Raw genomic sequence first — 27,478 nt, 5'->3', positions numbered from 1 at the left:
GTATATGATGTACAGTTTTAGTGAAACCTGGATAAAAAAATGCAAAAACAGCGCCACACCTGTCAATGGGTGTAAGGTTGGTATTGCAGCTCTGCTCTATTGAAATAAATTGGACAGGACTGTAATAACTAAAGATGAGCGAATCCAAGCCTAATAAATTTAACTTAGGAATTTTTCAAAAGTATTGGATTCCCACAATTAAATAATTAGTATGTAACAAAATAGAGGCCAGCAGGCCACTCTTTTTCTCTTGCATTTTGAGGTCAGAGAGTGGGTTAAAATACTTTAAATACATGATCTACTTGAGACCATATTGGATAACATCTTTTAGTTTTGTATGTGTTCGGTTAAAGGGGATAGGTGGTACAATTTTTTTTTTTATTTACACTGTTAGTTACCAACTACCTGCCTGTTGTACCCAGCGTCATTCTCCGTTAGCACAGAGCGGTCACAGACTGCCTGCCTGCGATTCAGCACCTTCCGCTTAAGTCATGTTGATAGCGGCGGCTTCATTTCCACTCTGCTCTGTTGACAGGGAGTGACTGTCGACATCAAGTCGATTACCAGCCGACTCCTCGATGATTAACTGCAGGAGGTCCGTCATGAGAGATTGGAAAAAGAGCTACTTGGTTAGGCTATGTGCACACATTATATGCAGAAGTATCTTCACCATTTCTGCATCTCTTGGCTGGAAAAACGCATTGAAAAGGAGTAACAAAAAAGTGCGGATTTTGTGTTTTTGGACACCAATGAATGCTACAGAGATAGAGACAGACATATATAATTGCACAACTACCCGACATAATAAAATTGCACCTTGTGGATCGCAAATTAAATAAAAAAAACTACATGGGGTCCCCCTATTTTTTATAACCAGCAAAAGTAAAGCAAACTGCTGCGGGCTGATATTATCAGGCTGGGAAGGGCCATGATTATTGTGCCCTGCCTAGCCTAAAAATACCAGCACACAGCTGGACCCGAAATGTCGCATTAGAAGCACCGGTTCTGGCCATTCACCTTGGTTCTCCCCGATTGCCCTCGTGCAGTGACAATCAGGGGTAATGGTAGTTAGGGTTGATGTCAGCTGGCATCAAGTCCTGGGGTTAGTAATTAATAATCCAGTAAGTAAAAAGGGAAAAAAATACACACAAAAATAGTTTTTAAATAAAAACTCCCCCACACCTTCTCTGGTTCACCATTTTATAAAAAAGAAAAAAAACAAAACATGCAAGTACCACATAGTCCATAGAATCTGACATAGTTCACAAATGGAAACCTGAAAGACAAAACAGAGAAATAAAAACAAAACATTGTCCCATGTTCACCTATTTATTTGAAAGTAGAGTTCCCAGGTCCGACATTGTTCAGTGCTTCCCAAGACGTTCGTCGATTACCTGAATCAAAGGCAATGGTGCCTCAGAACGAGGCCGTATAGACTTTGAGCAGCAACCATTCCCAACTCAAGCTATGCCCTGCAAGACCTTGCGACTGTGATGAGCTATGACATTGGAAACGTCACCACCAAAAACGTCACTGCTTATTACTGTAATGAGCGGTGATGCCAGGAACATCACCTCTCATCACTGTAATGAGTGGAGACATCCAGAACATCACCACTTATCACTTTGAGCCGGGTTAGCTCCCTGTACTGCAGTACACGCTGCCGGCCATTCAGAGGTCTGCAACAGGCCTTGGTTTGCTCATAACTTACAGCGCATAGCAGTGATCTCATGCACTGCCTGTGCCGAGATGCCAAAGTCATGGAAGTGGAGCAAGGGAAGAAGAATCATTTATTTATTTTTAAAGTGTGTTGGAATAGAACGGAGGACATTGTTTTTGAAAGGGGTCCAAGATAATAATAATAATAATAATAATAGGGGACATTATATCAGAAAGGGGCTTAGAATGTGGGGTTTTATACTAGGATGTGGCCCAGGATGGGGGGGCATTGTTCCAGGATATGGGACATTAGACAGGATGTGACCCAGGATGTGGTCTAGTAGCAACATTAATGAGATTTCTAAAATTCTGCACTTTTTCTTTATTCTTTTTAGGCTGTCAATTTTTTCATTGTTTTCCATAGCATTATTTCTCCATTGAGATCAATGAGAAAAAATACCTGAATAACGCACTAAAAACTCATAAAAATGCACATTTTAATGCAGAATTGTGATTTTCTGTGTGGGGGTGGGAATCCGCAAAAATGCTGTATGTTAAAATACCCATCAGGACACCTCTTACTCCTTTTACAATCATATAAAACTTTATGTAATCACACATGTCTACAGGTCAGCTACTGCAAAGGATTCTGCTAAAGGCTAGTTGATACTATGAGCCTAGGATATGCCATCACTTTATGATCATGGGTTTTGCCTCCTGGACCCACTGATTTTGAAAACTAGCACTACCGACCCAGTCACGATGTTTCCCAGTACTGCAGTGCTATGGGATGGGTTCTAGTTCCCTGTAGAATAGGTGGCTGATACCTCTCAAAAGATGCAGTACTAAGGGTACATTCACACAACCATCCCGTTTTTGTGGTCCGCAAAAAAGGTCCTGTTTTTCCACGGATGTATCCGTGTGACACCCGCGTCCGTTCCATTACTTATACGGTCCGTGTGCCTTCTGGGTTTGAAAGTGAATGGCATGAAAGTCAGTTTTGAGCATTGATATCACAAGTACAGCGGACGTCATCACCGCAGGTAATTAACCTAGCTAACCTCCTGATGTTGGCACTCGTCATCCCCGCAGCTGCTCGCAAAGAAAACCAAAACTGGGCTGTAATTGGTTAGGTATCATGCAGATGCTTTTTGTGCTTTTTTTCTTGGTGAGGCAGGGAGGGGTTGCACAACAGAAAAAAGACCTTTTTTCAATTGGGTGCTGGATCCCATTTTTTTTTTTTTATTAGCTTCTTCTATTCAGTAAACAGTTAAAAATCATTCGAAGTCAGATGACTAATGCATGACTTTTTTCACAGGCCCAATGATTTGAATGGGGAGAATTTTATCCATAATTATAAAAAAAACAAATAGAACTATGATGAGAACCCAGAAAACTGCCATCTACCTCCCGTCATTTGTGCTTCTTCTTTTGATTAGCTGGACTGGAGTGACGTCATACCCACATCACGCCACAACAATGACATTACAACTGGCCAGCTAATCAAAGGAGAAGCTGAGGGTGCAGTTAAATTAGTGGTAGTTCTCAGGGCTTCGGTCTGATGGCCAAATTTACTAACCGAGCCGAGTCCTCATAACCTATCCGCATCATCTCTAGATAGAACACATATGTGAAAAAGGAACGTCTCATACTCCAGCCACATATGTTCCTAGGGTTTAATATTGAATACATCCTTGTCCCTAGATAGCTTTTGTACCTTCAGTCAGCTCACTCGGAGTAATCAATTATTCATATCAGATAACTGAAAGATATTCTTCGTACTGAAAGATTTGCTAATAATGTTCTTGGCCTGCACAGACTGTTCAGATGATATTCCATTCCATTTCACGGCACAATTACAGGCCTTAATAAAATGCATTCTGAAACTGATCAAAAAAACATATGCTGAACAATTGCATCTTTATTTATGATCCTGTTCTATCATACAATCAGAAACTATGAGGGGAAAATTTCCCTAACTAGTAATGAGACCTGCATGGATTAGGGTTCTTTAAATGTAGCTGTTTCCAAGTTTCCGATCTATGAAGTACATCAACACTTTGGTATTGGATTGCAATATGTCAGTATAGAAAATTATTGATAATGATGATTCCAGAAGTTATTGTGATTAGTGACTATGACAAAAGAAGCTCCATTGAGTACAATAGTAAATAGTTCTTAGACCTGATAAGGATGCTGTATTTACTTGAATAGGTATGCCAGGTATGACAAGCGTGGCACATGTGTTCAATTTAACAAAAATACAACAAACAATACCACGAGTATTGAGAAACACACGGGACACTATAACAGCGGTGGGCCCTAGCGCTAGTGAGATTGGGTAGATGGGGCGCCTCCTGCACTCACCTGCAGCTGTCCCTACTCTCCTAGCCAGGCCTTATACAGTTTCCTTAACTATCACTGACCATAAACCTGTGACCCTGAAAAACCCTGTAGATTCCCTGGCTAGTGCGCTGGCTGGTAAGTGATGCTATCCCCACCGCTGCACTAATACAACACAAGGAAAGGTAAGACTAACAGGGGAAACAGCAATAAAAAGGATAAAGTTCGGCTTCAGGAACACTCCTACACGGGACCCTCCACCAAGCCGGTCAGAAAACAAATCATATGTATCTTCAGCAAAGATTGCTGGTAAAGACCACTACTTAAAGCCACAGGTGTGTGGCTTCAAAGTAGCTGCAGCTGAAATGCTGTACTTGGAGCTGCTGGCAACAAAAACTGACATTAACTCCTTAGGCACCAAAAGAAATGAAAGTACATTTAAATATAGAGTCTTGGATGATAATGAGTGACTCTAATCCTGAACCTGTCACTAGTCTCCAAAAAAACAGACGTCCTTGACACTTAATGACTCCATCTTAATCTCCACCCACTGTTCCTCCACCCCGCTGACTTCTGACACAGTTCAGTGTAATTGAGGTGGTGAATTCTGAATACTCTTAGGGGTACTTTGCACACTACGACATCGCAGGTGCGATGCATGTGGGGTCAGATCGAAAGTGACGCACATCCGGCATCGCTGTCGACATCGGAGTGTGTAAATCGTTTTTGATACGATTAACGAGCGCAAAAGCGTCGAAATCGTATCATCGGTGTAGCGTCGGTCATTTCCATAGTTTCGGAAGGACCGATGTTACAATGTTGTTCCTCGTTCCTGCGGCAGCACACATCGCTGTGTGTGAAGCCGCAGGAGCGAGGAACATCACCTACCTGCGTCCCGGCTGCAATGAGGAAGGAAAAAGGTGGACGGTATGTTTACGTCCCACTCATCTCCGCCCCTCTGCTTCTATTGGCTGCCTGCCGTCACTGTGACGCCGCACGACCCGCCCCCTTAGGAAGGAGGCGGTTCGCCGGCCAGAGCAACGTCACATGGCAGGTAAGTGCATGTGAAGCTGCCGTAGCGATAATGTTCTATCACAAGATATCGCAGCTGTGACGGGGGCGGGGACTATCGCGCTCGGCATCGCTACCATCGGCTTGCAATGTCATATTGTGCAAAGTACCCCTTAGACTCATGAGCTATTGCTATAGCTGAACTCCTAAAATGCTCTTCTTAATATGATGTGGACTTTCAAAGTAAGTACATCACTCATCAGGTGTAAGAGATCTACATAATAAAATAGTTTGTTTAGTAAAATCTGGTGGTTTTAAAGGGTTGTTGAGATAAGGAAAGAGGTCTGCTTTTTCTCCTAAACAGTACCACTCTTGCCAATGGGTTATGCGTGGTATTGCAGCTCTGTGATTTCAGACACTGACCATGGACATGATGAGCACTGTTTGTGGACAAAAAGAAAGCAGTCCCTTACTTCTAGCTTTAGACAACCTTTTCGAATGATGACTTCTTTTCCTCAATCAGTTGGATACATAAAGAGCACTGAAATATTGAGCAAATTATTAAAGTACCGTTTTTTGTTTTTTTTCAGGTTATGCTTCAATATTCTTTTAATGTTCACTTTATTTTCTATCCACAGCCTGTTGGATTTGTAAGTTTTGATAGCAGATCAGAAGCAGAAGCTGCCAAGAATGCTTTAAATGTGAGTAGAACTCTTGTCTCCATATATCACCTATTCTGCATCTTGCTTTCCAACAGATACAATGGAATATTTGCTGAATAGTGGCAAAAAAACAAAAGTTGTTCATTTCATAATTCATCAGACAAAGAGTAGATAAATAACAATAAATGCAGGTCTTCACCTACATGACTTATAGATGTTAAGGAACAAGGACATCACAATGAAATATGCAGCATTGATATATCCACTTCGGGACGTATGTCATATGGTATTTAATCAGACATACTATCTTGTTTACAATGTGAAGAAGAATACTTAGAGGACCTTTCACTGCAGTTTTTATTTTAAACTGTGTAAATCACTAAAAAGGAGATGAAGAGCTGATTAAACATTTTGTGATATTTTTTTTTCCACTGCTTCTACAAAATATAGGCTTTTGAAGTTTAAGATGTCCAATATGCAAATTTCCTTTACAATCAACCAAGAGTAACATGGATTCTTCTCTGGCGATGTTACTTTTTCCCCTCTATGATGATATCCAAGCATAAAAAGGCAGCATCATAGAGGGGTAAAAAAGCAACTGTCGAAAGAGCATGTCAAATGCAAATGCAGGCATGTTGAGCATGATCTGATGAAACTTAATGTGTTTCACTTGACCACGCTGAGATTTCCTCACTCTCTGCCCTTTGCTTCCTGTGATTATAACACCAGGAGAGGAGGAGGGCTCCAGTGGGGAACGGCGTCTGTAGCAGTGAAGTTCATTGTGTGAGTTGCATTTATCAAATACAACATGTTGGAGCTACCATGGGTATCAGAGCATACCATTAATATCTTATCTTTTGTGGTCAGCTTTCCTATCCGATGAGCCTCAGCAGGTTCACTCTGTTTGGGTGTTAGTGCGTGTCACACTTATTTTAGTCTTTTTTGGCTAGCAGGTGTTTCCATTTGTTTATTTGCCCAAACACCTATCAGGTGCGGCTATTTATACCTTCCCCTTACCGGTCTTTCCTTTTGGTGATATCTTGAAGTGGATCCTCCATGGAGTTTTCAGCCATGCTGCCATTTGTTATGCTAGTCAGTGAGAGACTAGCTATGTTTATTTTTTCTGCTTTCACCTGGTCTACACCCTGCTCCTTTCTAGTTAGGAAGTAGGTGACATTCCCTTTAAAGCAGTAATTGCCTTATCCTTCCACTTTGTATTCGTGGTTTGTTTTTCTCACTTTAAAATCTTTTTCTATCTCAGCACTCCTTTCCCTATTTCGGTATTGTGCACTTTGCAGTTTCCCAAGATTCCATAGGAGGTACGAGAAACCTTAGTCTGTATAGGAGCCTTAGTCTGTACAGGAACCTTAGTCTGTACAGGAACCAGCTGGGTGAGTTGCAGTTTGTTAGTGTTTGACCAATATTCAAATGAGTTTTGATGCAATCATATCAGTTAAGCCCGATTTACATGCTGCAATTTATCTTACAATGTGTCGGCGGGGTCACGTCGTAAGTGACGCACATCCGGCATTGTAAGGTACATTGCAGTGTGTGACAGGTACGTGCGATTGCGATTGAACGGTAAAATGTTCATCGCATACACATCGTACCTTTCTCTAGAATTGCACGTCAGATTGTTCATCGTACCCGGAGTAGCACACATTGCAGTGTGTGACAACCCGGGAACGATGAACAGATCTTACCAGCGTCCTGCGGCTCCCGGCCCACAATGCGGAAGGAAGGAGGTGCTCGGGATGTTTATGTCCCGCTCAGCTCCGCCCCTCCACATTGATTGGCCGGCTGCCGCGTGACGTCGCTGTGATGCCGAACGTCCCTCCCACTCCAGGAAGTGGACGTTCGCCGCCCACATCGAGGTCGTATGGAAGGCAAGTATGTGTGACGGGGGTTAATCGTATGTGCAGCACGTTCAACAAATTGAACGTGCCACACATACGATGGGGCGTTGCAAATCGCATACCATATCGTATGCGAGATTGCAACGTGTAAAGCAGGCTGTACTGTGAGGCCAAATCCTTCTTGTGTTGTATGCATACTGTTTAAAAGTTTTACATTAGTTGGATTTTTTTTTTGTTTTTTGTCATCTTGTCTGTGTTTTGGACAACTTTAAAGGGAACCAAACATCAGGATTTTCAAATATAAGGTAAAGCCAGTCCAGTACTGGCACTATCAGGTACAGTCTGTACATACCATTATTGGGCAGCTCGGATGTTTAGGCTTTGAAATCCAAGTTTGTGATGTTTAAAAATTCATCGTCTTTTTGACTGACAGTTGCACCTCTGCTGATAATATCCGGGCGGGTTATGCACATGGATTATCTCCGCCCCCCCTACCCCCGCCGCCTATTCCTCCCTCTTTGGCTCTATGCAAATTTTTATATTCAGTAACATGGCGTCGGAGTTGGCGCCTGCGCATAGTGCTTATCTCTGGCGCCATGTTTCTGAATCCCGCATTACCTAGTCTTGTGTCTGAGAGGGCGGCGCACGCGCCCTCGCTTCTTCAGATTTCGTTGTGACTGTGGGAGCACGCGCGGTCACAACAGGACTGGAGAACAGTTGATCTTACCGATTAGCTGCAGCAGACGATATTGTAGCAGACGTCTGCTGCAGCTAATCGGTAAGATCAGCTATTTTCCAGTCCTGTTGTGACCACGCGTGCTCCCGCGGTCACAACAAGATTTGAAGAAGCGAGGGCACATGCGCCACCCTCTCAGGCACAAGACTAGGTAATGCGGGCTTCAGAAACATGGCACCGGAGATGAGCGCTAAGCGCAGGCGCCAACTCCGACGCCATGTTACTGAATATAAAAATTTGCATAGAGCCAGAGAGAGGGAGGAACAGGCAGCCGGTGGGAGAATCATGTGCATAACCCGCCCGGCTATTATCAGCAGTAGTGCAACTGTCAGTCAAAAAGATGATGAATTTTTAAACTTCACATACTTGGATTTCAAAGCCTAAACATCCGAGCTGCCCACTAATGGTATGTACAGACTGTGCCTGATAGTGGCAGTACTGCACTGGCTTTACATTATATCCGAAAATCCTGATGTTTGGTTCCCTTTAAGGCCGCTTTCACACTTGCGTTGAACAGCATCCGTCACAATGCGTTGTGTGACGCATGTGACGGATGCGTTGTAAATAGTGTGATATAAAGGCAACGGATTCCTGTGAAATAACGCGTTGTGTTAAGCCGAGAGAGAGCCCCCATCATTGCACACACCCCGGCCCTACCGCACTCATCATCATCACTGCACACACCCTGGCACTACCGCACTCCTCATCATCACTGCACACACCCTGGCACTACCGCACTCACCATCATCATTGCACAGTGCACACACCCCGGCACTACCGCACTCATCACCATCACTGCATACACCCCGGCACTACTGCACCCATCATCACTGCACACACCCCGGCACTACCGCACCCATCATCACCGCACATATATCGGAACTATCGCACTCATCATCACCGCACACACCCAGGCACTACCACCTCCATCATCACCGCACACACGCAGGCACTACCACACTCATCATCATCACTGCACACACCCCGGCACTACGGCACCCATCATCACTGCACACACCCCGGCACTACGGCACCCATCATCACTGCACACACCCCGTCACTACTGCACCCATCATCACTGCACACACCCCAGCACTACTGCACTCATCATCACCGCACATACACTGGCCCTAACACCCCCATCATCACCGCACACACGCAAGCACTACCGCACTCATCATCACCGCAAACACGCAGGCACTACCACACTCATCATCACCGCACACATACCAGCACACTACCGCTCCCATCATCGCCGCACACATTACCTCAGTGACGTCCCCGCTGACAGCGTGACTCACTTCAGTTGCTGCCTGGAGCTGACAGAGAGCGGCAGTGTTCTACGGCCGCTCCTGTCAGCTTCATGTAGCAGAGCTGGATGCATCGCGAGACCTCGTGTGCATTACACCGGACCTGGAGGGGTATTTGGGGATTAATAAAGTGGTGAAAGAGGGTGTTTTTTTATCTTTTATTCCAAATAAAGTATTTTTTCGGGTGTATGTGTTTATTTACTTTCACTTACAGGTTAATCATTGTGGGTGTCACATAGACGCCTGCCATGATTAACCTAGAACTTAGTGGCAGCTATGGGCTGCTACTAACTCCTTATTACCTCAATTGCCTTCGCACCAGGGCAATTCGGGATGAGTCGGGTAGAGTCCCGGGATTATCACATCTAATGGATGCGGCAATTCCAGGCGGCTGCTGGATGATATTGTTAGGCTGGGGGGCTCCCCATAACGTGGGGCTCCCCATCCTGAGAATACCAGCCTTCAGCCGTGTGACTTTACCTTGGCTGGTACCAAAATTAGGAGGAACCACACGCCATTTTTTTTAATTATTTATTTATTTATTGTACTGCACAATATAGATCCGCCCACCGGCAGCTGTGATTGGTTGCAGTGAGACAACTGTCACTCACCGTGGGAGTGGGTCTGACTGCAAACAATCATAGGTGCCAGTGGGCGGGGAAAGCAGTGAATACTAGATGGAATAATGAGTGGCCGTCATTTTCAAAAGAGGAGAACCCGCCAGCGACGTGTGACAGCTGTGCAGCGCCGCGCCCGTGATCGGTGAGTATGAGAGAGGGAGAGACAGACCGACAGAGAGAGGGACAGACAAAGAGGGACCGACATTGACAGAGAGAGAGACCGACATTGACAGAGAGAGAGAGACCGATATTGACAGAGAGAGACTGACAGAGAGATAGAGACCGAGAGAGACCGACTGACCGACAGAGAGAGAGACCGACAGACAGAGAGAGAGACCAGGAGTGCTTTTAAACGATTTAGAACGTTCTGCTGGACATGCTGAGCATGCTCAGTAGAACGTGACAGAATCCTGCACTGGAATCCGTCGCCAAACACATGGTGACGGAATCCAGCACATAGACATTCATCATGCCTCATAACGGATTCCAACGGAATCCTGCAGAGTGCATTTTTTTACAGCACCAAAAAACGCTACATTCAGCGTTCCCTCCGCCCGACGGTCACTGACGGTCAGTGGCAAAGCAACTGATGCGCCACGGGGCGGATGCAACGCAAGACCATCTGTTGCTATCCGTAGCTAATAGAAGTCTATGAAGAATAAAACGGTTTCCTTCAACGGTTACCGTAATTCCTCAAGGTGGCGGATAGCAACGGATGCCGTTCAACGCAAGTGTGAAAGCGCCCTAAGGTGGACACTTCTGTGTCCAATAAACAGGCCAGGGTCACACATTCATTGTAAATTAATTAAAGATGGTTTCGATAGCAGCTAAGAGTCTGTGACTTTTGCATATGGGAATATGGGATGGACCTACATTGATTAGCACATGACCCAAACTGTAGTAACTATATGATCAAAATAAAATACACAACATATAATTTTGGTGTCAAATGGCTTCATTTAAAAACCACATAACTATGACAATCACAGTAAGTTAGGTCTAGTATATTCTGATTTCATGGATAATGAGATTTGTCATCTGCCTGACATACCATACCTAAACCGACCGCTAGAGAGAACAAATGAAAGAGAGAGCAAGAATCAGAGAATAATTTATGCTCCATTCCATGCTGATTTTCGGAAGTCTTCTTGTCTCCTACTAGCTTTGCTTCTAAAACAGAATATGATGCCATACAGAGGCTATAAGTAGCCCTTATGGGTCCATTATTTTTTATTGTAATTTGTATTTTCTCTGTATTAAAGTAATTTTGTGATAATAAAAATTCTCCCCCGACACTAGTCTGTTTTCTACTAAAATCTGTGCTTTGGGATTTGGTTTCTTCTCAGATCTGACTCTACAAGTATCCACTTATTGTCCATAAAGGCAATTATGGTTTGGCTCACATGTATTTAAGCCACAATTGATTACAGGTGTTTTCCTTGTGTTCGGCACATTCCCACATGACGTTTCACAATACTAGAAAGTGAAATGGTCTATAACATATGGTCTTTTCCTCCTCATTTACAAGCTGATGAAATGTGTTGGATGGACTTGTTAATACTTGTACTGAATAAAACACATCGGTTGGGATTATAGGGCATTATTCTGAGGATTAAACCATAAAGTTTGGTCTTATATTGTGTAACAACTAGTTTTAATTTTTGGTAGAAAAATATGTAAATAGATATAGTGAAAAACTTTCTAAACGTTGAGGGATTGTATTTGTGACTTCTAGACTGGAATATCTAACGGCATTGTTGATGCTCTTCTCAAGCAACCAGTCCTCCAGTTTACTCATCATAACATCCATGCATCCATGTATTGATAGCTGAGAAGAGATTTGGCCCAATAATTTATAGCTGTCGTTTAATTCTGGTCTTTATTTTTATTGAAGCAATTCTGAATCTATCCATTCAGTCATGGCCTACCCTTGGATATTATGTAGGTTGGTTGTCACCGTGTTTAAGTTTTCCATGGCTTCGTTCAGTCGCTTGATGTTAATTCCCGTGGAAATCTTGATGATGTCCAGCCAACTGGCTTTGGGTCTCCCCTGTTTCCATTTTACCACTGATTATTAAGAGTAGCATCTCTCTTTCTAATTAATTTGCCCTCATTGCCTTCCAGGGACAATTCTGGGTTGAAGCAAAACTATTAATATCTTATGGGGAGAAACAATTGCGGCAGTAAATATTGAAGCAGTTCATAGATAACAAGTGCAAACGTTTTCTTGTCCTCTGATGGAGGTCTGGACCATCGCAGCTGTTGCAGAGTCCACAAGCTGAAGAAGCCAAAAAGCCACTCGGGAACACTGTTAAAGGAAACCTGTCACGTCCCATATGTGTTTTGACCTACAAGCAGGAGCATGTGTGGCCTAATAACCCCTTCCTGCCCATCCCTGTGTTGTAATATTGTGTATTATGAATGTAAAAAAACCCTTTTATTGCTTACATGTTCCCTATGTAAATACAATAGGCTCTAGTCCCCTGGGCATCGCATCGCCCTGTGTGGGTGTTTGCATTCTTTCCATGGTATCATGCCCCTGTGGGCGTGATACCATGGATTTACATGAGCGACGTCACCACCTGCTCCTTCAGATTCCACGCGTGCGTGCTTACCATTCCCGCAGCCTTCTTATCCAGGTGCTTGCTTGTTGTCTACAGATGCGCACTGCGCATGATCAGAAGACTCTGGTACTCATAATATAACCAACCACGAGTATGCCTGGATGTAACCACCTTTCCAGGCCAGTATAGACTAGCTATAGCTGACACTAATGTAAGTGTCCAACCAGCATATAGATCAGACCTGGGCAAGGGGCGGCCCGCGGGCCACATCCGACCCGCCTACTCTCTGTGACCGGCCCGCCTGGCTCAGGGCGTCCTTGCTGGCCGGTCACTGATGAGAGCAATCTTACCTGTTGTCCGGAGCTCCAGGCTCCGGGAGGCGCGTGGTCAGATTGCCCTCATCAGTGCCCGGGCAAATGCCGGGGCCCTGGAAAGCCGGGGGGCCCACTCGGCCTCGTTAGTTCTGGTGACCCTTGGCCAGGGCCCACTCGCCTTAGTTCTGCTGCCCCCGGGCCGAGTTCCGGGGACCGCAGTCCTCGGCAGAAATCTGCAGCGCCGTCCCTTTAAGGAGCAAAGACTTCCTGGTTGAACTTAATCTGTGGGCGGAGCTACCGGCCGGCGTCCTGCTCATCCTACAGATGAGAGTTGCAGTGCCAGCCAGCGACCCCCAGCACAGTGCTTCTTTCCGGCTCTGTGTGGGCCCCCTCTCCACCGTGACCTGAGCGGTATGTGCCCTCCCCACCCCCCGATTTATGGGCCCTGGTGAGCTGTATGGGCTCTTCTCCCCCCCTAGGTGTATTCCCTGCAAACCCCCCCCCCCCGGTGCCGTATGTGCTGGGCCCCAGAGCTGCGTGTGTGTCTGTCTGTATGTATATATGTAGCAGAGCTATGTGTGTATGTATGTATATATGTAGCAGAGCTATGTGTGTCTGTATGTAGCAGAGCTATGTGTGTCTGTATGTAGCAGAGCTATGTGTGTCTGTATGTAGCAGTGCTATGTGTGTATGTAGCAGTGCTATGTGTGTATGTATGTAGCAGAGCTATGTGTGTTTGTATGTAGCAGAGCTATGTGTGTCTTTATGTAGCAGAGCTATGTGTGTATGTATGTAGCAGAGCTATGTGTGTATGTAGCAGAGCTATGTGTGTCTGTATGTAGCAGTGCTATGTGTGTATGTAGCAGTGCTATGTGTGTATGTATGTAGCAGAGCTATGTATGTAGCAGAGCTATGTGTATGTATGTAGCAGAGCTATGTGTGTATGTATGTAGCAGAGCTATGTGTGTATGTATGTAGCAGAGCTATGTGTGTATGTATGTAGCAGAGCTATGTGTGTATGTATGTAGCAGAGCTATGTGTGTATGTATGTAGCAGAGCTATGTGTGTATGTATGAAGCAGAGCTATGTGTGTATGTATGTAGCAGAGCTATGTGTGTATGTAGCAGAGCTATGTGTGTATGTATGTAGCAGAGCTATGTGTGTATGTATGTAGCAGAGCTATGTATGTATGTAGCAGAGCTATGTATGTATGTAGCAGAGCTATGTGTGTCTGTAGCAGAGCTATGTGTGTCTGTATGTATGCAGCAGAGCTGTGTGTCTGTAGGCATGTATAATGTGTATCTATGTATGTCAGTGTATATGGCTGTATAGATGTGTCCGTTCTATATGTATTTTTGTGAGTTTGTCTTTAAATATGTATGTGTACGTATGTGTGTCTGCGTGTTGATGGGGCTCACTGGGACTCTTCCGCCCGGGGCCCACAAAAACCTGGAGCCATCCCTGACCCTCATCACACGCTGCGTGTCGGGCAGGAAACAGAGGACAGATCCTGAAGCTCCGCACAGTGTAGGCAGCGGAACGCAGGAATCTCTCCTCTGTTCCTTGCCCGACACTTTTCTCTGTGACACACGCGCGCCCTGATATCGTCAGTACGGCGCGCGTGTGTCATTTGAAAAGTTCCCGCCCGGCAGGAGAAGCTGCAGAGGCGGGGGCCGTATGGAGAGAGGCAGCGGCGGGGGCTCCTAGGAATACAGCGTCGGCGCAGCCTGGCCATGTGAAGGAGAAGCAGCTCAGCGGGGGGCTCGTACGGAGGTGTCTGAGGACGGGAACGATAAGAAGAGAGGTGAGTGGTTACTAGTAACCTGCGGGGACAATGGGGGCGGGCAGGCGGGGGGCTGGGGGAGAGGGGTAACTTTTGACAAATATTTGGGGTGTAGTGGTTTAGTATATGGGAATGTAGTTTTACAGGTGTGGTATATGGGGGGGTGTAGTGGTGTAGTTTTATAGGTGTGTAGTGGTGTAGTATAATACAGGTGTATATAGGAGTGTAGTATAATACTACACCCCTATATACACCTGTATTATACTACACCACTACACCCCTATATACACCTGTATTATACTACACCCCTATATACACCTGTATTATACTACACCACTACACCCCTATATACACCTGTAATATACTACACCCCTATATACACCTGTATTATACTACACCCCTATATACACCTGTATTATACTACACCACTACACCCCTATATACACCTGTATTATACTACACCCCTATATACACCTGTATTATACTACACCCCTATATACACCTGTATTATACTACACCACTACATCCCTATATACACCTGTATTATACAGGTGTATATAGGGGTGTAGTATAATACAGGTGTATATAGGGGTGTAGTATATTACAGGTGTATATAAGGGTGTAGTGGTGTAGTATATTACAGGTGTATATGGGGTGTAGTGGTGTAGTATATTACAGGTGTAGTGGTGTAGTATAATACAGGTGTTTATAGGGGTGTAGTGGTGTAGTATAATACAGGTGTAGTATATAGGAGTGTAGTATAATACAAGTGTAGTATATAGGGGTGTAGTGATGTAGTATAATACAAGTGTAGTATATAGGGGTGTAGTGATGTAGTATAATACAAGTGTAGTATATAGGGGTGTAGTGATGTAGGTTATCACAGGTGTAGTATATAGTGATGTGCTGCAGTTTATTACAGGTGTAGTATATAGTGATGTAGCATATTACAGGTGTATATAGGGGTGTAGTGATGTAATATATAGTGGTATAGTATATAGAGGTGTAGTTTATTACAGGTGTAGAGTATACTGATGTATATTACAGGTGTAGTATGTGGTGGGTGTAGTGATGTAGTATATGGGGATTGTGTGTGTATGTATACATTGTGTGTATGTGTATATATATTATACACGCACAGTATATATGCGTGTTTGTGTGTAATATATATATATATATATATATATATATATATATATATATATATATATATAATGTAGAACCGAGTTAAATATATTAGTCCGGCCCTCTAAAACCATCCCAATTTCTCATGCGGCCCCATGGGAAAATTAATTGCCCACCCCTGATATAGATGAAGTGAATGAATGCAACTGGCTATCCCATAGTATCTGACTATATGAGATTACCAAGCAGTCCAACAGAGATTGAGTTTTGCTACCCTACCTAGGAGCTACAGGTCTGAGAGTCGCCACTCGCTGTCTGCTGATCAGACATCAGAGAAGTTAAACGGACGAGAGCAAGAATCTTGAATTTCCCCAGATCCTGATGCTGCCATGATAGTCGGCAATGATTGCAAAAAACCTTTAGTGACTTTTTTTTTACTTGTAGAATTGTGCCTTAGGTCTCATTCAGCTAAGCATATTATACATATGTATGCTGCACTTATTGAATTGGATTGCACACAGACAGCACACACCCAATGTTATTAAAGGGAACCTGTCACCAGATTTGGTTACTATAAGCTGCAGCAACCACCAGTAGGGTCTTACATACAGCATTCTGACATGTTGTATATAAGAACCCAGGCCGCTGTGTAGAACGTAAAAATCACTTTATAATACTCACTTAAGGGGTTGTGCGGTGCAGACTGGTTGGATGGGTGTCTCCATTCTCTGGTACCGGCGCCTCCTCTTTCGGCCATCTTTGTCATCCTTCTTTTGAAGTTGGCATGCATGACGCGTCCTACATCATGCACACTAGCCGGTATTGAGGTCCCGCGCAGGTGCACTTTCATCTGCCCTAAGCAGGGTAGATCAAAGTATTGTAGTGCGTCTGTGCAGGACCTCCATGCCGGCTAGTGTGCATGATGTAGGACGCGTCATGTATGCCAACTTCAAAAGAAAGATGACAAAGATGGCCGAAAGAGGAGGCGTCGGTACCGGAGAACGGAGACACCTATACGATCGCTGCTCAGTTAAGTTATTTAAACATACATCAAGTGTGAGAAGAAAATCGCATCATGCGGTAATCTTCCAGATTTCAGATGAGGCTCATTTATTTGTCTATAGGGGTGCAAAAAAAAAATAAAAATCAAATCTCATATAAAAAATTTCGGATTGTAACCTGTTTTTGATCATGTACATTTTACACTGTTGATGTATAAAATCTGATGCTATACGTATGCACAAAATGGACATATGAATGACAGAGAAGAAAATCGTATTTTTTTTGTTTGTTTTTCTGTATGAAAATCAGACAGTTTTTCATATACTCGTCTGAACCTGAAGTTAGAGTTGCAAAAGTGTGGCAGGAATGGGGTAGAATTGTGCTTTAAATTGTATCCCTACTTTCATTGATATTTCTTTGAATCCTAGGGAAATGCCTGTAAATGCATTTACAGTAAGAAATGGCAACTTGGTTTCGGTACAATTGGGCTGTCATTACCATAAGTGTCCCAATGATCCATTTCATCCTATGACTCCTTTTATTTCATTAAAACTCTTTGAGCTTGTCATATACTTCTGAACTTTATCTGATGGCAAATATTGAAATCTGGAGGCTGCAGTGCAGATAAGGAGCCTCTTCTTTCCTGGGAACCTTTTACAGCACATTTCTGTTTATGGCAAAATACTTGGAGGATGCAGTCCAATGTTTATTCTAATACAACAAGGAGGGAAATGGGGACAATGCTGAGGTCAAATCCACATGACGTGATCGCTACATGTGTGAATAAGAAGCAAGTTATTTTGTGAAAAAAATTAATGTAGTGAGACAATATGAAATTAATAAACTCTAAAATAATATATATTTTTATGTATCTTGCAATAGTACTTGAAGAATTATTCTCTCTGGTCACCAAGCAGAAACTGTACCACAATAGGGTATTCACCCCCCACACCCTATCACACATACAAACATTTACATACCAAACATACTGTACACACATAAATATGCAGACACGTACCGTATATACACACATATTCATACTTGCGTACATACATGCACAGACTCATTCATACACACACACACACACACACACACACACACACACACACACACACACACACACACACACATACACATACACATACACATACACATACACACACACACACACACACACACATAGATACACATGCACAGACTAATGCATAATTATCCAGACACATAAATACACACACATACATGAACAGACACATATATACATACACACACTCACATACCTATATATGTGTATGTGTGTGTGTGTGTATATGTGTATATATATATATATATATATATATATATATATATATATATATATATATATTTTATATACAGACACATGCATAAAGATGCACACACTTTATATCTATATATATATTGTGGGTATGGATTAGGCACAATCTTCATAGATGGGGACGCAGGGACGCAGAACGCATGTAGTTACGCTGCGGTGCAGAACGCAGCGTAACTGCATGAAAATACACTACGTGGGCACATAGCCTTACAGCAGTGATGATGATATATTTAAAAACAGGGCCACAATGGTGAAATAGTCCTTCCCATCAACAGGGACGCTTGCTTGTGGACAAAGATTATTCCAGAAAGGTATAATGAACATTTAAGGCTAGTTTCACACTTGCGTTGGATGGCTTCTGTAGCATTGCGTTGTGTGACGGATGCAATGGATGCGTTGCATATAGTGGCACAACGGATCATACAAAACAACAGAAGCTTTTTTTTAATTTTTTTTTGTTCTTCTTTACAGTTTTACCGGCAGCAGACTATTGTGAACGAACAGCTGATCGCTGCTCAAAAAAACGTTACATGCTGCGTTTCTTCCGCCTGACGCAGCGTCAAAATAACGACACTGCTTCGTCCAGCGGATGCAACGCTGACACTTGCGTTACAGTGCGTCGTCCATACAAGTCTATGAAGAATAGCGCAGTGCGTTAACGGACTGCGCTATTCTCCACAGTGACGGACTCCGCTGAACGCAAGTGTGAAAGTACTCTAATATAGACTCCTTTTGCAGCACTACTGCTGCCACTAGATATCATAATACAAGGAAACCATAATAAAACTTGTTCTCAATTCTGGACTTGTTTTCAGAGACTCAAACCCAAAAGAGGAGACTGGTTTTAAAGGGAATTTGTTACCAGGTTTTTGTTAACTCAGTTGAGAGCAGCATAATATAAAGACAGAGACCCTGATTCCTACGATGTGTCACTTACTGAGCTGTTTGCTGTCAATGTTTTCTCTGCTGCAGATCTAGCTGTCAGAGTTGAGCCAGTATCGAAATATTTAAGTTCGCGACATTTGTAACAAGTACTTGTAACACACGCATATTCATTCCGAGTAGCGAGTACAATGCAAGTCAGTGGGAAATGCGAGTAATTTTCTGCTGGACTGCAGCAGCAAATTACTCACGTATCCCATTGGCATGCATTATACTCACTATTCAGAGCGAATACGTGTGTATTACAAATTTCTTGTTGCGAATATCACGAACTTGAATATTTCGATACTGGCTCAACCCTACTAGCAGTCATTTAAATATAGAGCAGGGATATAAGGAACTCATGCATCTGCTAGACTACATGGCTGCACGACAATTAGTCCTCTAATAGTAATCTCCTGCTAATTAAACAATGATTTTATAAAAGCTACACTAGGCATCCCCCAGTAAGTGACACACCGCTGGAATCAGGGTCTCTTTTCTTTGTCATGCTGCACTCAGATTAAGTGGCAAAAACCTGGTGATAGAGTGCCTTTAAGTCTTGGGTCAACACTTTAAGAAAGATGGACTCACACAGTTTGATCAAAATGTGCACTAAGAACCTAAAACGCATATCCGCATATAACAATCAAATCTCTGGATTCTTCTGCATACACCAAACCTTATTTTATAAGCTCATCATTCTATCAATAGCAGCTTCCAAATTGTTGATATGTTGTTACAGATTCCAAATTTATCTGTCACTACTACACTTAAATGTACCGCACAGCTGAGTTTCTGAACTAATTACGGTTGTTTCTAGGAAAAGCCTGAGAGTAAACCTACCCTTGCATACGAGATCCCTAAAAGATACAGCCTTATTATTTCTTCCGCTTACTTGCTGAGTGATGGGCAATCTGAAGTATTCTACCAATTTCAACTATGGCACACGCTCTTGTTGCGTCGCATACACTCGAAGATGCTTTTGTGCTGGAAAACTAGCTGTGTGGCCTAAATTCAAGGCTTTTATGTTTTTAAGGAGTTTTTCTAAGTCTGACTCCTCCAATGTTCATTTGTTCATCAAGTAGCCTTATTATATGTGACGCGCCATTCTGATTGGAGCTATTAGACATGCCATGGAATGGTGCACAAATATTTTAGATGAGAAGCAATTAGGAACCTTTTTTTTATCTAGAAAAACAGAAAATCAGGTAGAAATGTAAAGCTCAGAGGTCTGAATCCTTTGTACAGTGGGTACGGAAAGTATTCAGACCCCTTTAAGTTTTTCACTTTGTTTCATTGCAGCCATTTGGTAAATTCAAAAAAGTTTTTTTTTTTTCTCATTAATGTACACTCTGCACCCCATCTTGTCAGGAAAAAACAAAAATGATATATAGAATTTTTTTCAAATTTATTAAACAAGAAAAACTGAAATATCACATGGTCATAAGTATTCACACCTTTTGCTCAGTATTGAGCAGAAGCACCCTTTTGAGCTAGTACAGCCATGAGTCTTATTGAGAATGACGCAACAAGTTATTCACATCTGGATCTTGGGATCCTCCTTTGTGGAACTTTTTCCCATCTCCCTACTGCATCTCTGGAGCTCAGCCACAGTGATCTTGGATTTCTTCTTTACCTCTCTCACCAAGGCTCTTCTCCCATGATTGCTCAGTTTGGCTGGATGGCCAGGTCTAGGAAGAGTTCTGGTGGTCCCAAATATTTTCCATTTAAGGACTATGGAGGCCACTGTGCTCTTAGGAACCTTGAGTACTGCAGAAATTATTTTGTAACCTTGGCCAGATCTGTGCCTTGCCACAATTCTGTCTCTGAGCTTCTTGGGCAGTTCCTTTGACCTCATGATTCTCATTTGGTCTGACATGCACTGTGAGCTGTGAGGTCTTATATAGACAGGCGTGTGCCTTTCCAAATCAAGTCCTATCAGTTTAATTAAACACAGCTGAACTCCAATGAAGGAGTAGAACCATCTCAAGGAGGATCACAAGGAAATGGACAGCATGTGACTTAAATATGAGTGTCTGAGCAAAGGGTCTGAATACTTATGACCAGGTGATTATTTTTCAGTTTTTCTTATTTAATAAATTTGAAAAAATTTCTACATTTCTGTTTTTTTTCTGTCAAGAAGGGGGATGGGGAGCAGAGTGTACATTAATGAGAAAAGAAATGAACTTTTCTGAATTTACCAAATGGCTACAATGAAACAAAGTGAAAAATGTAAAGGGGTCTGAATACTTTCTGTACCTACTATAGATTTCCTGTAGATATAGAACTGACATCTAGGCCTATTCTAGAATAATGCAGCCACTATGTGAAATTAATATGCATTAAAGGCTGCGCTTGATTAACTCAAATAATCCACATAGAGAAAATGAGGGATTTAATTGTAACTAAATATGTCCACTTTGCTGACATCTGCCTGATCAGCTTAACAAATTTAGGGCTGCCAGGTGAAAGTTTCATGTATAGACCCAGACTACAGAGTCATATCAAGTTATTACAATGTTTCCTTCATTTTCCCCCTAGTATGAAATGTTTTAATCCTAAAGCTGCAAAATGTATTGTGTTCACCCTATTTCTGCCTCATTCAGTTCTGTGAATACAAATTCTATCCATGTTTTTCACTATTATGGCTCATGGAGCAAATTCACATGTCTGTGTTTCCTTGCGGAGCGAGTGGTCCACACAAAATCGCACAGATATGTCTGATCTTGCCCTAATTTTTAGATCAAAATCACCTGTTCAAACCTCGTAGTGAAAAAAATGCTGTTTTTCATGGACTGTTTGATTTGAGAGGTAAACTTACTCTGATAAAAAATAAATAAAAATATAACACCTTTGCATATGAGAATAATCACTGACGTTTGAATGAAGACTGAGGAAGTGTAAAAAATGATTAGCATGGAGAAAAACATTCACAATAACCACTTGGAATTGTACCAAACAGTGTGCACAGTTATTAGGCAATTTATATTTTTAATTTATTTTATTATTGAAAAATTACCGTACTGTCATTCATTCCTAAAGGTGTATACACCTGAAACTGGAGTACTTAAGAAAGTAGAAGTGAGGTTTTGTCTTTCTTAGGAGAATATCTATGTGAGCAGAATTATTGGGCGACTAAATGGAAAATATAAATGTTCCCATCTCAGATATTTGGTAATTATTCTCACTTTAACATATAAAAATAAACAACTCAATGTACAAAAAGACATTTCTGACATTTAAAAAAAAAAAAATACTAGTGACCAATATAGCCTCCCTTCTTTTCAATAACACAGCTAAAGGCTGCTTTACACGCTAAAGCGATGTTGTTGGGGTCACGGAATTCATGACGCACATCCGGCCTCGTTAGCGATGTCGTTGCGTGTGAAACGTACGAGCGACCACTAACGAGCAAAAACACTCACCTTATCGTTGCTCCATTCCCAAATATCGTTGCTGCTGCAGGTATGATGTTGTTCGTCGTTCCTGCGGCAGCACACATCGCAATGTGTGACACCGCATGAACGAGGAACATCTCCTTACCTGTGGCCACCCGCAATGAGGAAGGAAGGAGGTGGGCGGGATGTTCGTCCCGCTCATCTCCGCCCCTCCGCTTCGATTGGGCACCCGCTTAGTAACGTCGCTGTGATGTCGACCGAACCGCCCCCTTAGAAAGGAAGCAGTTTGCTGGCAACAGCGACGTCGCTAGGCAGGTAAGTACGTGTGACGGGTTCCAGCGATGTTGTGTGGCTGTGCGCCACGGGCAGCGATTTGCCCGTGACGCACAACCGACGGGGGCGGGTACGCACACTAGCGCTAACGATACCGAGATTGCAGTGTGTAAAGCGGCCTTAAGACTACCATCTATAGACTCTGTCAGTTTCATAATCTGTTGGACAGCATCAACGCAGCCTTCCAGACGTTGATCAGAGAGGCGACTGTTTTCTTCCACCATAAATCAATCATTTAAGGGCTCATGCGCACGTAACTGCTGAATATTCTGCAGCGATTTGACAGCACATGTGCACTTCAAATAGCTGCAGAAACACTGAATAATGGATGCAGTATTTTTGTTAAAAAAAAGCCGATTTCATGCGCTCTGGCTGCTGCCCCCACCATAGACAGAGTGGGAGCTGCATCCAGAATGCAGAAATAATTGACATGTTCATGTTATGAACGCACGGATTTGGGTCAAAACTTTAGCACCCAAATCGCTGCGTTCATAAAAGCATCATGCGCACGTGTCATGCACAATCTTCATAGATTGTGCAGGGGACGCAGGATGCATGCATTTACGCTGTGGTGCAATACGCAGCGTAAATGCATATAAGTACGCAATGTGCGCATGAGCCCTAAGAAGGGCCCAGAAGTTCTCAAAAGGATTTAGTCAGGTAAGAAAGGGGTCATGTCATTATGCTTTAATTTTCAACCCATTCATGACTGATGACGTAAATGTACGTCATCGGCCATGTCTGTGCAATTGATGCTGGCTCACACGCTGATCCCGCATCTGTCTCCAGACTTGACAGCTAATTTAATCAGCCATGAAGTGCCTGTAACAGTTGTGGATGGATCTGAGATCCATCTGTGACTGTTAACCAATTAAGTGGCGCTGTCCATCATTGACCGGGGCATTTAACACGCAATGATGGGAAGCGCGGCACTAACGCTGTCCATCGGTGCCCCCATCATGTGATCATGGTGTGCCAATAGGTTGTCTTGATAGCCAGGGGTCAGCTGATGACCATTGTGCCTATCATCGCGATCCTCATGTGAATGTTGGCTGTGAGCTGGCGTTCATAGGAGATCGTGTATTTTTCTATACAGAGCAGTATTGGTGCACTGCTCTGTATAGCACAGGTGATCAGATAATGCAGCTTCAAGTCCCCTTACTGTGACTATTAAATACTGTAAAAAGTAAAAAAAAAAGTAATAAATATGAAAAGAATATAAAAAAACATAAGTTCAACTCACCCCCTTTTTCCCTATTAAAAATAAAACTAAAAAAAAAACACATTTGGTATCGTTGTGTTCTGAAATATCCGATATATAAAATAAATTAATCTGATTGATAAACTGAGTAATGAAGGAGAAAAAATAAGCAAAATACCAGAATTACATTTTTCGAGTCACCAAAACATTGCAATGAAAGGCAATCAGAACATCTACCCAAAATTGTATCAATAAAAATGTCAGCTGAGGACTTAATGAATAAGCTGTCTCACACACCCATATCCCACAGAAAAAAAACGTTACGAGTTTCGGAAAATGGCAACAAAAGCTAAAATTCTTTTTTTTTGACAAGACAAATTTTTGGATTGTTTTTTCAGCACTTAAAAAACAAACAAAAAAGAAAACCTATACATGTTTGGTATCTACGTATTTGTATGGACCCCGGGAATCATATTCTCAGGTCAGTTTTACCATATAGTGAGCATAGTACATAAAATATAAAAACATTGTGGAATTGCATTTTTTTGCAATTCCACTGCACTTTATTATTTTTCATGTTTTTCACTACACTATCTGGCAAATAATGATGTCATTCAAAAATACAACTCGTCCCTCCAAAAACAAGTCCTCATATAGCTAATTTGACGAAAAAATAAAAACATTATGGCTCTTGGAAGAAGCAAAGGAAAAACATGAAAACTGAAAATCGCAAGGGGGTGAAGGGGTTCAGGCCTTTACTGTCTGGCCAAGAAATGGTGTATTGAAATGGATCTGTGTCCTGTATAAAAATTATGTTTTTCTTGAGAGGTGCAGACTTTTCCTGTACCATTGCTTGAAGAAAGTCTCTTCTAAAAACTGGCAGTAGGTTTCTGAATGGATTTTGAGCCCATAATCAACACAAAACAGAGCCAACTAGTTAATTTTTAAACATACTAGCCCATAACAGAACCCACCTTGACCTAACTGGCATCTGATCCAACCAAGGACCCATTGATTTGGTCTGCCAAGAATCACTGTCATCAAACACCAGGAGAAGAAGAATGGGTATGATTGCCGCACTGCTGTAGTCAGAGAGGCATCCAGGATGTCTCTCTGACTACGGCAGAGCAGCAGTCATACCAATTCTTCTCTTACATTCGTGGGGCTGCTGCAGCCATCATTTTGGTCATTTCCAGTTGGTTGTGACTCGCACAACCTGCCAAGGTGAGGATTTCCAACATTATTTGAATCATCTTTCTTGGATAAAACCCAAGATTGCGATTTTTTTTTTTTTTTTTTTTTTTTTCCTCCAGCTCAGGCCGGAGCCACACGGGGACTACTGCGTTCCTCACATGACACTCTGCTCACGCTGGCAGCACAGCGGGAGCCTAGTGTCATGCGAGTGTCATTGCGACTGAGGTCCAATCATGCGATCGGAGAACAGGTCCGGGGGGTGCGCCAGCTCTGAGGAGGGGAGGGCCAGTGCTGGGGGGAAGGGCTAGTGCTGTTGAGGAGAGGGAGGGATTTATCTCCCTCTCTCCTCAGTAACCGGCTATTGCCATTCTTACTCTGCACTCGCAGTATACCGCTGTACCGCGAGTGCAGTGAGATTTTTCTCTCACCCCATAGACTTGAATGGGTGCGAGAGAAAGAGTCTCGCATTGCACCCGCAGCATGCTGCCACTATTTTTTCAGTCCAATTAGGGCTGAGAAAACAATCGATCATGGGTGCTGGCACATAGGCTAATATTGGTCCGAGTGGAATGTGATGTTTTCATGCCGTGTGTCTTAGACCTCACTGCAAGAATCACTCTCATCTCATCAGTCCATAAAACCTTCGATAAATCTGTCTAAAGATATTTTTTGGCCCGGTCTTAACCCACTTCTGATCTGGTGAAAATACTCTCCTAATAATTGTGCACATAGGGTATTGGTGGGCAAGCACAGAGCAAGGCTAGTGTTTGTCAAGCTAAACACTATTAACCTGAAACTGAAATGTGCCCAGTTTTTTCATTCTTAAAACTAGTAACTAATAAACTAAAACAAAACAAAACATGAATGGTTGATTATAGTGATGCAATTTTTTGTGTGGCCGCAGTGCCAAGTGCATGACCAGGTGCCTGGTGTCAACTGTTAGTCACATGCATATAACTTCGGTGCCTTAATTCAGTAATGCAAATGTCATGGCATGCAGATGAGTGATTGATATCATAAACCTTCTATAGTATGTATAGCGAACCGTCACCAAAATATGTTGTATGTTTAGCACTTAACATTTTCCATCCCAGTTGTCTACATCTTCTATTTTGTTGGTTAAGATGTACAGTATATCACAAAAGTGAGTACACCCCTCCCATTTTTGTAAAATATTTTATTATATCTTTTTATGGGACAACGCTAGAGATCTGAGACTGGTGCAAACTATTCAATATTAAGGATGACAGCGTTCCTCCAGGTGAAAAAACATGCAATTCTTTATTCCATCAGTTGTGTAATAGCAACGTTTCGACCTGGTGGTCTTTGTCAAGCAGACCACCAGGTCGAAACGTTGCTGTTACACAACTGATGGAATAAAGAATTGCATGTTTTTTCACCTGGAGGAATGCTGTCATCCTTACTATTGGTATGTTATTTCAAGTGATTCCTTGATCTTGGACGTGCGCTCCTGAGGTGCTGATTGTGACAGGCACATACGTTTTTTAACCAAGGTGCTGTGGACTTTTATTTTTTAATACAATCTATTCGTGATAACAGTTAAGTACATAACGGGCATAAACATTGGGTTTTTTTGCTAAATCTTTGAAATGTATCCACAGGTTTATAAACAATATAATTCAGATCTCCCATCATAATTAAAAAAATTTTTTGCAGGTTATCATATTGATGACCTATCCTTAGGTCCGTCATCCAATGCTTATCAATGAGAGCCTGAAAAACTTTTAGCAACAACCCATTTGTTGATTTATTTGAACCAGGGGTATCATAAATCAGAGATCAACAAAGGCTGATACCCATTAATCTAGGAGAGCAGGGAAGCAAGAAGCCAACGGGGGCCTGCCTCTATAATTAGTCATCCCAGTCACTTTGCAGCTGCCATTATAACGTATTAGTGCAGATTATACACTCATAGTTATTCATGCTGGCATATTTTTGGACTGTCTTACTTTACTTTGCGCCAGAAACATGTGCCACAATTTTGGTGCAATTTTTGGTGCACAGTCCCTTTCCCCAATCTGCTACAATGCCACTTGTAATAAATTCAGGAGAAGGAACCAGGTGTCTTGCCACGCTATCACCACAACCA

The 27,478-nt window shown here is 42.6% G+C and overlaps 1 protein-coding gene across 2 annotated transcripts in view; it reads left to right on the top strand.

The window, feature by feature from the left end:
* The window catches only part of RBPMS (RNA binding protein, mRNA processing factor), a 302,866-nt gene that overhangs the window by 129,213 nt on the left and 146,175 nt on the right, over positions 1 to 27,478 (top strand). For both annotated transcript variants that reach the window (XR_012754410.1, XM_075352295.1), the window contains exon 4: positions 5,652 to 5,714. Coding sequence is in view for 1 of the 2 variants with exons in the window: in XM_075352295.1 (XP_075208410.1) it covers positions 5,652 to 5,714 (63 nt within the window). In the remaining variant the exon portion in view is untranslated. The remainder of the gene's footprint in view (positions 1 to 5,651; positions 5,715 to 27,478) is intronic.

This window comes from Anomaloglossus baeobatrachus, chromosome 1 (assembly GCF_048569485.1).
Source record: "Anomaloglossus baeobatrachus isolate aAnoBae1 chromosome 1, aAnoBae1.hap1, whole genome shotgun sequence".
NCBI lineage: Eukaryota > Metazoa > Chordata > Amphibia > Anura > Aromobatidae > Anomaloglossus > Anomaloglossus baeobatrachus.
Note: the sequence above shows the minus strand (reverse complement) of the source record. Positions and strands in the feature narration are given on the sequence as shown.